The sequence below is a fragment of the Carlito syrichta genome, unplaced genomic scaffold (assembly GCF_000164805.1).
Source record: "Carlito syrichta isolate Samal-C Ts95f unplaced genomic scaffold, Tarsius_syrichta-2.0.1 Scaffold304493, whole genome shotgun sequence".
NCBI classification, from domain to species: domain Eukaryota; kingdom Metazoa; phylum Chordata; class Mammalia; order Primates; family Tarsiidae; genus Carlito; species Carlito syrichta.
This window is the reverse complement of record NW_007248589.1, coordinates 293,966-305,203: the sequence shown is the minus strand read 5'-3', so window position 1 is coordinate 305,203 and position 11,238 is coordinate 293,966. Positions and strand designations below refer to the sequence as shown.

The window sequence follows — 11,238 nt, the reverse complement described above, 5'->3', positions numbered from 1 at the left end:
CTAGCTACTTGGAAGGCTGAGGCTGAAGGATCGCTGGAGCCCAGTAGGTCGAGGCTGCGGTGGCCGGGAGCAGCCATTGCACTCCAGTCTGGGTGACAGAATAAGACTCCAACTCAAAAAAAAAAAAAAACAAGCAAAAGGAAAAGAAGGGTTTAATCCTGTATTTAGCATAGTACTATGAACCCCATGGACTCATCTCCCAGCCACAATGACTATCTATCATCCACTCATGGCCAAATTTCTTTCATCTATTACTTATCTACTTCCTCTCTACCACTCCTACTGGATTATTTTGAAGTAAGTCCCGGAAACACACGTCATCTGAAAACCCCCAAGCCCATCTTACACGTGTCTGTCTGTGTGATTTTCAGGCCACTACATGTACGTGGACTCAGTTTACGTCAAGAACTTCCAGGAGGTGGCACAGCTCATCTCCCCGATGACCACAGCCCCCATGTCCGGCTGTCTGTCATTTTATTACCAACTCCAGCAGGGGAATGACAACGTCTTCTCCCTTTATACTCGTGATACAGCCGGCCTTTATGAGGAGATCTGGAAAGTGGACAGTCCAGGGAATGCTGCCTGGAACCTTGCAGAGGTGGAGTTCAGTGCTCCTTACCCAATGGAGGTAGGTGTATGCCATTGTACCAGGTGTGCCTGGTACAATGGCTCTACGGTCTCACCATCGGCCTTTCTTTTCTGCTGTGCCTCAAAGCTTAATCTTTCCTTTCCATCCTCCAGGCCCCTCCCCTTCTTTCCCTTCCTCTGCATTCCCTTCTGCCTGCCTCTTTTATCACTTTCATTTTCTAGCAAGAGTATTTTTTTTATAACGACAAATTTGGAAAAGGCCAATCAACCAACTAGATTTCTTGGGCTTGCTCTTTCTCTGAACCTTGCTTTATGGTCATATAGAGTTCGAGAGAGGAGATCAGAGCCCTCTAAGCGAAACTCATTCATGAACTTTCATTCCTGAGAATAGTTTTGAAGGTTTTTCTTATTTGAGAGAATCATCTTTCTAGAAAAAAAGTTACTTAGTTCTTTCTTTATAGCTTAAATAACGTCATAAAATCAGAATAAAATTGCTGTTATGGTTCTAGTTTGAAACAAGTCTTGGTGCCTTAACTTTAAGACTTTTTATAGTCACATAAGTGATAAATGTTCGATGCAAAAGAATTAGAAAATTCAGAGAAACAAAATAAATTAAAACACCCTAAGCCAACTTCACAAAGATAAGAACTACTAACATTTTGATGTTTATCCTTGCAGACCTTTTTCTAAGCACATATATTAATATGCATCTATATCTATGTGTGTATTTCAGAACTTTCAAGTACTTTCTAGCCAAGTAGATAAAATTATCTCCATATTATAGATGAGAGAGGAGAAAACAGAGTGTCCAAGAAGTCTGACATTTTTTTCTAGGTCACAGAGCTGATGAATGCCAGAGAACTTAGTAAAATTCCTGGACTAAAATCTGACCTAAAGCCAAGGGAGGAGGTCCAGCTGGGGACCCTTAGTTCCTCTCAAATCAGTGGGTACGGCATTGGGTTGCTACATGTATAAGATTGCCATAAGAATTTGGAGCTATGAGGAGAATCTTAGTTACCACAAGTTATTAACATCCCCCACTTTTCACTGTGTGCTTTTTGCCATATCTTCCCCAGTTCCTTTCAAAGTGCCAAGGAAGCAGATTATTTATCTGGATGGATTTTGGTGGTGCCATCTGCTAACCTGATGTAGAGTTGAAGAGAACAGCATTGGGTTTCTCTTGCTTTCTGACGTGTTCTGTCTACTGATGGTGTGCCGTCCTCTCCCTGCACCTCCTTCCTATCCCTCCTGTAGAACCCCTCCAGAGAGAGCACAGTGCCTACTGCAGAATGTGTGCTATTTCCTACTTCAAAGTCTGACCAGATCTTGATTTGCTCTTACAGCCCCGTGGAAAATTTTTCTGTGAGTTTGGGCTACAAGGAGGAAAAGAAATACACGTACTGCTTCCAAAGTTTTCCTTCTATGAAAGTCAAATGAGTCCCGCACACACACTGACAGCATTTTCTTTACCAAACACCTTTTGTCCAACCATAAACTCCTCAGGCAACATTTATATGAATGAAACTTGGCTGTATAAAATCAATACTTGAAAAGTTACAATTCTGGACACTACTAAACCTCAATATACATCCTTTGGGTCAACATGTGTGATTTTGTGCTACTAATCTGAACCTACTCGCTGGTATTATATGCTCTCACTTGTCAGGATAGGAAACCGGGTCTTGCAGAAATCAGTGGCTCTAATATCACCATATTCTCAAGTGAATTTTAAAAAGGAAAACAAACATGGGGAACTACCTTTCTGAATAAGAGAATGCATTGGCACACAGGCTGTGATCAGCATATCCTGATCAGAAAATAGCATTCCTTTTTTTTTTTTTCAGTAGGAGTCTCACTCTATCACTCACCCTGGAGTGCAGTGGCATGCTCACAGCCACTGCAGTCTCAGCCTACTGGGCTCAGGTAATCCTTTAACCACAAGTAGCTGGAACCACGGGTGTTCCCCACCACACTCGGCTATTTTTTCTTTTTTAATTGCAGAAATTAGTTCTTGCCAAGTATCCAGGCTGATCTGGAATCCTTGGATTTAGGCAATTCTCTTACCTCCGTCTCCCAAAGTGCTGGGATTATTCTACTCAGTGTGAGTTCCATCATTCACTTTCTTTATCAGCTAGTGGCTTCAGAGCGAAATATCATGGAACTGTATTAAGTTGATAAACTTAATTTACCCTTCCTCATAAGTCCACATGTCTTTCTTCATTCACAGCCCTTACCCCTCTTGCCTGAGATGAGCCTCCAGGGCCCCTTGTGTATTTCAGAGAGTGCAGGAACCAGATCCCTGTAGGACCACCATTAATACACTGAAAGGGACTTTAAGAACCACCTTGTTCAAACTTTTTTTTTTTTCAAAAAAACTGAGGCCTAGAAAAGAATGGGCCTGCTCAAGCTAATTAGTGACTAACTGGGTTAGAAACAGAATATGAGTTGAAGGAAGAGTCAACCTCGGAGTACAGATATGAAATCAGGCCAGGCACAGTGGCTTACGCCTGTAATCCTGGCACTTTAGGAGGCCAAGGTGGGAGGGTTGCTTGAGTCCAAGAGTTTGAACCCAGCCTGAGCAACACAGCGACACCTCATCTCTACAAAAAGTCTAAAAATTAGCCCGGTGTAGTGGCATATGTCTATGGCCCAGCTGCTGGGGAGGCTGAGATGGAAGGATTTCCTGAGCCAAAAAAACAACAGATGAAATCAGAGCTTATTATGTGCTGACTCTATGCTAGGATCTTTATATAATTTATTTCATTTAATCTCCTCAATGGTCCTACAAGGTAGGTGTTGCTGTACCTATTTTATAGATAAGAAAAGCAAGATCCTGAGGGGTTTAGCCATGTCCCAAAGATTAACTCGCTAGTAAGTGATTAAAGCGGGATTTGAACTCTGGTCTGTCTGCCTCCAAGATGCTATTCTCTTCAGAAGAGGTATAAACTATAACCTAGAAGCTTACAGGTCAAATCTAGCTCACAGTGAGATACCTGGTTGCTATATTGGGAACTTTGGGGGGTTTTGTTTGTCCAATTTAATTTTTGAATTAATTGCTAACATTGAAAAATTCAAAGATTTCAAATAAAATTTAGAGATTCAGATCCTCTTGATAATCTGCTTGATACAGAGACTTTAGACCTTGCATTTGTTTGCCAGAGTTGCCATAACAAAGTAGTACAAAACAGGTGGCTAAAATACAGTTTAGTGTCTCACAGTTCTGGAGACCAGAAGTCAAGGTGTCAGCAGGATTTGTTCCTTCTGAGGGCCGTGAGAGCAAATCTGTTTCAGGCCTCTCTCCCACTTCTGGCAGTTTGCTGGTGATCTCTGATGTTCCTTGGCCTGTAGCTCTCTGACTTCCTTTTCACATGCATTCTCTCTGTGTGCATTTCTCCCTGTGCCTCCAAGTTTCCCCTTTTTGTAAAGACACCAATCGTTTGGATTATAGGCCCACTCTACTCCAGTATGACCTCATGTTAACTAACAGCATTTGCAATGACCCTATTCCCAAGTAAAGTCACATACTGAGGTATTGAAGGCTAGGATTTCATCATGTGAATTTTAGGAGGCCATAGTTCAACCCATAACAGGTCTGACTGTTTGCAAATATGTATCAGCAATTGATGAAGCTGAGTCACAGCTGCCCCTTTGGACAAGGCTTTTCTTCTCCACTTCATACGAGTCTATATCCTACCAAACCCACTTCATCATTTATACTACCTGCCTGGTCCTTGTAGGCATCAGAGTTTCAAGTCCTGCTCTGTGCTGTGTTTTCTTGTTTTAACGATTCATGTGGAGTAGATTGCACACCTGGGTGGTTTTTCCAAAACAAATGAAGGCTGTGCTGGCCACATATGATCCCCCATGATTACAGGCAGAAGGTGGTCTACTAAACTCAAAGTTAAAGTCAGTAGCTGGAAAGGGAGCAAAACTGAAGGAGTTGAAATCATTAACCCATGTTCTTTCTAAACATTTTTGTCCAGGCCCTCACCTAGAGTTTATGTAGAAAGAAGGAAAGGGACTCAGAGGGACTTAGCTCCCTTTTTTCTTTAATCAAATTTCTTAATGCTAATTAATTCTTTAGTTCTATTAGAAGTGACATTACCACTACAGCAGGTACTCAGGGAAGAAGGAAACAGTCACCAGTAGAATGTACTCTAGAGTTTCTATCTTAACCCATTCAGGCTGGATACCTTAAACTGGGTAGCTAATAAACAACAGAACTTTATTACTCACAGTTCTGGAGTCTGGGAAGTCCAACATTAAAATACCAGCTCATCTGGTATCTGGTAAGGATCTGTTTCCTGGTTCTCACTGTGTCCTCTTGTGGTAGAAAGGTGAAAATGAGCTTCCTTGGACCATTTTTATAAGGACGCTAATTTTATGTCCCAAACCTAATCATCTCCCAAAAGGCCCCACATTGTATTTTGCTCAAACATTTATATTTGGGTATGTTTCCAAATATAAGTGTTCCATAAATCTTTGTGATTTAACTTCAACTGATGTGATTGATGTGTCATTTTAAATCATTGTTAAGAGCATATCTTAAGGAAAAAAACACACACTTAAGCCTAACAGAAAATATGAAAATATGTGACAACATGTCGTTTTCCTCTGCAGGTAATCTTTGAAGTTGCTTTCAATGGTCCCAAAGGAGGGTATGTTGCCCTGGATGACATTTCTTTCTCTCCTGTTCCCTGCCAAAACCAGACAGGTGAGCATTCTCTTTCTTTTCTTCCTCACATTTGGAATTCTCCTGTCTCAGTAGATGTTTGTGGCCAGGACTTGCCTTAGCTGCTTTTGATTTCCATAACTTTCCTCTTGTCCTTTAAAAATTACTTAATTAAACTGTTATTTTCTGGAACACTATTCTTTTTTCCCCCCTCACAGAGTAAATTGAATTTTTCTGACACACAGGCCAATTGTCATGTCTTAGAGAGCTTTCATCTTCTCTACCTACCAGGAAAAGAAAATTAAATAATGCTAACTTATTCCAACTCTATCTTTCCCTTTAAAGGATACTTTCAGTTCATAGAGGGTGGCTAGGTAGTTGGACAAAACTCTCATAATCTGCTGGATAGAATTATAAAAATCTTTTCCAACTTTATGTATCTGAATTTATAAATGTCCTCATGTTTAAAGATGTTAGTATTTGGTTGACATCTCTAGAATGGTTTTGGCTAAATATTGTGTGTTCTTAATTGAATTACTTTTTTTTTCTAAGTGAAACCTCATATTATTTTTCATGGTCAACTTTGCAATTTCACAAATTTCATGTTTGAAAATAGGAAAAATTTTTATTTTCTGGGGAAAAAAATAAACACATTGATTCAAAATGAGTTAAAAAAACAAAATTTAGAATAAAAAGAATGGCAATATATTAATAATACTCCAGATAAATCAATTGACTTTACTATTTAGTGAATTTGTTTCCTTGGAAGACCCAGGGAAACATTGTGTTTGCCTTATTAATGAGCTCTCATTCTGGGTTTTGGAGCATGGGAAGTAATTTTTTTAACTTGGCCTTTGTGGTCTGACTTTCACTAAGAAAGACTTGGTCTCTATTTAATATGGCTTCAAATATATTATACAGGCCAGGAAACTGAGAAAGAGAATATTTTCTACTTGAGCTAAACTGTTACCCTGAAATTATAGAGAAATCTGCTAATTTGCTGAAACGAAGTACTATTTTTTTACTAATTCTATTTCTTTTTTTCAAAGTAGTCAAATAGATAGAAACAGATTGAATTTACACATTTTCAAATGATTTAATTTAAACAGTAATCAAAGATTAAAAGAACTCTAAATGTGACAGAGCATGGAAATCAAAATTGTTTTACTTTTCTAAATTTGACTGCTCTCTAACCCTATCAGTTAATATTTCAATTATGTTAATAGTAATTTCACAACCTCTTTATCATTATTTTTAGAAGTTTCTCTTCTCTGCTACTAGGCTATTACATTGAAGTTTCCTACTTCTGAGTTATGTATATGGGAGAAGAGATGTTATTCAACATCTACACTGAGGGTGGGGTGAAGAGGCAGCTACTGGAGGTAATATAATCAACTGAGTCATTTTAGAAGTAGTGTTTAGAAACAGAGACATCAACAAGAAGATGGGGAGATGGGTTAGGGTTCAGAAGCTACCTATGGGGCATAAGTTCACTGTCTGGAGAATGGACCACCTGAGTCCCAATCCTCACTACACAATACATCCATGTAACGAATAGGTATGTGTACCCTCTGAATCAAAAATTTTTTTTTAAAAAAGTAATATTTAGAAATGGTCTTCCTTTTTAAAAAAAGATGAAGAATTTGTGTGAGCTCTTTCTTGCTACATTGTGGTCTTGCCGGTGAAAGTTTCCAGCAAAAGAAGGATCGTGTGTTAGGAAGGCTGTTGACCCACATAAAGACCCTTCCTCTGCAGGAAACTCCACAGATATGTGTTTTCATACCAAAGTTTATTCTAAGGTTAACCAAGGCTCCGTGTTGGTCTTCAGAACTTCCCATCATTCCAACTTGGCTTTAAAAAGGTTTGATTGCATCATCATTGTACTATGCTAAAGGAATTTGGGTTCACATTCCTGTTCTGCTGCTTGCCTTCATGCTATGTGACTTTGGCCATGTTATTTAACTTCTTTGAGACTCCATTTCCACATCTATAGGGCAAGGATGGAAGAATCTGTTTCATGGATTTGTTGGGAAAGTGATGAGTTAACGTCTGTGAAGGCCAGAGCATTAGACAATGACACCAGAAAATGCTTTGTCATGAGACAATATTACTTTCTTTTCAAAATACGCCCACTCATCCCTGGAGAACAGTGGGTCAGACTGCAACTAAAGAGAACCAGCAAAGGGCACTGCCTTGACGAATGTGTCAGCTGGGGCCTGCTTTATGCCTTTCATTGGGCAGCTGTGGGCCAGATTGAGTCTTTAGAAGCTGAGCCCTTTAGTTTTCATACTTCATCTTACATTTCACAAATAGTTTATGCCCTTCTGTTTCATAACAGGTGCCAACATTTTTTCTTTATCTTGGTTAGCTCCAGACTTGTTGTCTCTGCTTTTTCCAGCTGGATCTAGCATTTTCTTCCCTCATCTCCCTAATAGGCTGAGACAGGAATTGTATCAACATATGAAGCATCTTGTTCCCACCATCTGGTTGGGCTTAGAGTTAATCCAGTCTCCCAAACCTAAGACCCATCACACAATCACAAGTGCTCAACACCCCATCATGTGGCCCCCCCAAGCCCCTCAGGATGCTTCCAGAGGATAGTGAGTAGTGAGACCACCCCCCACTTGGAGTTATAGCCCTTCCCTTTCTGTGCCTTTCCACCCACACGCTGCCCCGCCACAACCAATAACCACGTTTGTTGTAAAGTCTAGGCTGTAGGAATAAGCCCCCCATTTGATCTGTAAATCCACGAATGCCTAACAGACAATCTCATTCACTTCTAGAAAACCTACCATAACACCCAATCCTAAACTGAGAGCCCCACTGTTCTGCCATATGTGGGCCCAACCTCCTCTGTGGGTGTGGGTCCAACCTACACCCAGGAAAGGGACTGGGTGGATCATTACACTCATGAACATGCCTCTCAGAGGATCCCAATATCTGAATCCCAGTATCAGTCATTCACTCACAACACACAGCCCAGACTTCTTGTATATGTGAAAACTCAGGTCCAATTGCCACCTAGGTTACAGCTAAAGTTGCCACAGCCTTCCTTCTCTTGAATGCCCCCATGGTCTCTGCAGTGGTCCAGTCCCTTGTTTTCATCATGGTTCCTCAGGGTGATGCCGGATCCTGCTTACTCTTCCCCAAGTCAGCTCTGAGCTGTCTTAGCCAGCCTTCAGGCTGGCTCATGCTAAAATAAAACCCTCCACAAGTTTAGCAGTCTAGAGAGCATGCTGCTCCCAATACCTATCATTTTAGCACTCCAGAGCTGATGAGCCTCTTAGATCTATAGAACTGACACTGAGTTTGTCTCCATGAGTTTCACAAAGCAGAGGAAAGGATGAGAAATACTCTCAAACTATTTTCCTGAAACTGCAACACGCTCCATCTAATTAGATTATCTTCAAAGCTTCTCATTACTAAAAAGTTCAAATGTCAGAAAGCAAGTAATTAACTATACTTTACATTATGATGCGTTTTGGTAACTTGCTTAAAAGGGCTTTGATTCTCTTTTCTTTTTTTTTTCCTGATCATCAACTGATGCCCAGGGGCTTCCAGCTGCCTCTGATCCCTCCCTGTGTTTCAGATATGTCATTAGCACTCCTCAGTAGCTCAATTTGTGATCACAACTAGACTCAAACTTCTGAGACAAACTTGAGGCAAAGACTTCGCATCCACCACAGATCTGTGGGAGCTCACTTTTGGTCACAAATCTTCAGGAATCAGACATTGTCTCGGTGTAGAAGCGGCATTCTAATGAAAAAGATTGAGCCTCTGAGTTATGCTTAGGAGGTTTGCTTTGTATTGGACTTTTAAAGATCCCAGACAAATCCATTTCTAAGTATTTAGCAAAAGAATATAATCACATTGTCAGAAAAATCTGATAATGATCCTTGCTTACTTTCAAGTTTTGTTGTGTTTTTTTTAGCCCAGTTTTAGGTTCATGGCAAAACTGAGCAGAAGGAACAGAGATTTCTCATATTTCCTCTGCCGCCATACACATCACTGTCACCCACAGTCCATATTTAAAAGGTTCACTGATGGTGTTTTACTTTCTATAGATTTGAACACATGTATAATGACATGTATCCACCATTATAGTATCACAGAGAGTAATTTCACTGCCCTAAAAACCCTCTGTGTTCTGCTTATTCATTCTTCTCTCCCCCTAACCCCTGGCAACAACTGATCTTTTTACTGTCCCCATAGTTTTGCCTTTTCTGAATGTACTGCAGTTTATATGTCCATTCATCTAGTGGAGGACATCTTGGTTTCTTTCAAGTTCTGAATAAAACTGCTATAAACTTTCAAGGTTTTGTTTGTTTGTTTTGTTTTGTTTTTGAGTCAGGGTCTCACTCTGTCGCCCAGGCTGGAGTACAGCGGCACGATTGCAACTCACTGAAGCTTCAACCTCCTGGGTTCAGATGATCCTTCTGCCTCAGCCTCATGAGTAGCTGAGACTACAGGCACATGCCACCATAACCCACTAATTTTTTGTGTGTTTTTTGTAGAGATGAAGTCTCAGGCTGGTCTCGAATTCCTGGGCTCAAGCAATCCTCCTGCCTTGGCCTCCCAAAGTGCTGGGATTACAGATGTGAGCTACCACACCCAGCCTAAACTTACATGTTTTAATCCGCCTCCTGCCCTCTCCCTCACAACTAAAAAATGAGTTAGGATATTCTTGCAATCACCCAAGGGTACTGCTCTGAGATCCATTCCTGATGAATAATTTCACTGACCTACTGTTCTCTTTGTGAATGGCATTTGGGAGGGTCACCCCATTTCCTGAGCTAGATGGTCATCTGTAGATTTTAGATTTTCATTTGATTTTTTCATTGCCAGGTAGCAGAGAGGTGACTAACACTGGTGATCTCAATGGGGCTTCCTATGGTCTCAAATCTCCATGGGAGGACGTCAAAGGATTCTTGTTTGTGTGACATCATATTCATTTCTTCACAGACTTTATCTTCAAGGCTTAAAGATATGCCCTGATGCTGAAAGGATGAGGCAGAGTATAGTATGGGCTAATTCACCAGTCTAGACAATGCTCTTCATTTCCTTTCTCCTGTCTGGCTCATCAGGGTTTGCTCCTGGTGCACTTCCTAAAGCATATCGCCTGAGATACAATCGGGTTCTAGTTATGTGGAAATATTTTCTTCCCATCTTTTTTTATAATGTGTTGTTGATCACTTACTTTTTTTTTAATTTAATGTTTTTGGAACTTTTTGTTCTTTCATCATTTCAAATTCAGGAGAAATTTGCAAGAATAGTCCCGTATACTCTTCACACAATTCTATAAATTAACATTTTGCCATATTTGCTTTATCAATCATTTAAGAGTAGGTTGCAAACATCATGACCCAACATATTTTAGTGTGTATTGTATAAGGCCAAAACTATTCTCTAGCATAACTATAGGATAATTATGAAGTTCAGGAAATGTAATACTGATGTAATATTATCAACTAACCTACAGCAGTCCATATGCCAATTTCTCCAAGTGTCCCAATTATGTCCTATATAGATTTTTTTTTTCTAGACCAAGACCCTTGTGGCATTTGGTTGTCATACCTCTTTCATTCTTTTTTATCTGGGTCAGTTCCTTGGCCTACTTGCATTTCTTACCTTGAAAATTGACAAATTGAGTGTATAGTGAGTTGTTCCCAGAACTCAAATGTTTCTAGAGTTGATTTTCCATTTATTCAACACAACATTCTTTCTCCCTGGTCCTAGAATATTAGACGTGTGTGTACATCAGCTTGTAGAACAAAATTACACTTGGCTACACTGAATGTATCCCAAATTGCTACAGTCACATCCCCTCTGGACTAAAAGGACAATCTGAACAGCGTGATTTACAAATTACCTTCTGATAGGATTAAAAATTAATCTCAAGCCGGGCTCAGTGGCTCAGCCTGTAATCCCACGCCTTTGGGAGGCTGAGGTGAGTGGATTGCCTGAGCCCGAGGGTTTGA

At 40.2% G+C, this 11,238-nt stretch overlaps 1 protein-coding gene across 1 annotated transcript in view; it reads left to right on the top strand.

Moving 5' to 3' along the window:
• MAMDC2 (MAM domain containing 2) overlaps window positions 1-11,238 on the top strand; it is a 175,881-nt gene that overhangs the window by 100,437 nt on the left and 64,206 nt on the right. Inside the window, exons 6-7 of the mRNA XM_008060050.2 lie at window positions 372-628; window positions 5,209-5,302. Of these exons, the coding sequence (XP_008058241.1) occupies window positions 372-628; window positions 5,209-5,302 (351 nt within the window). The remainder of the gene's footprint in view (window positions 1-371; window positions 629-5,208; window positions 5,303-11,238) is intronic.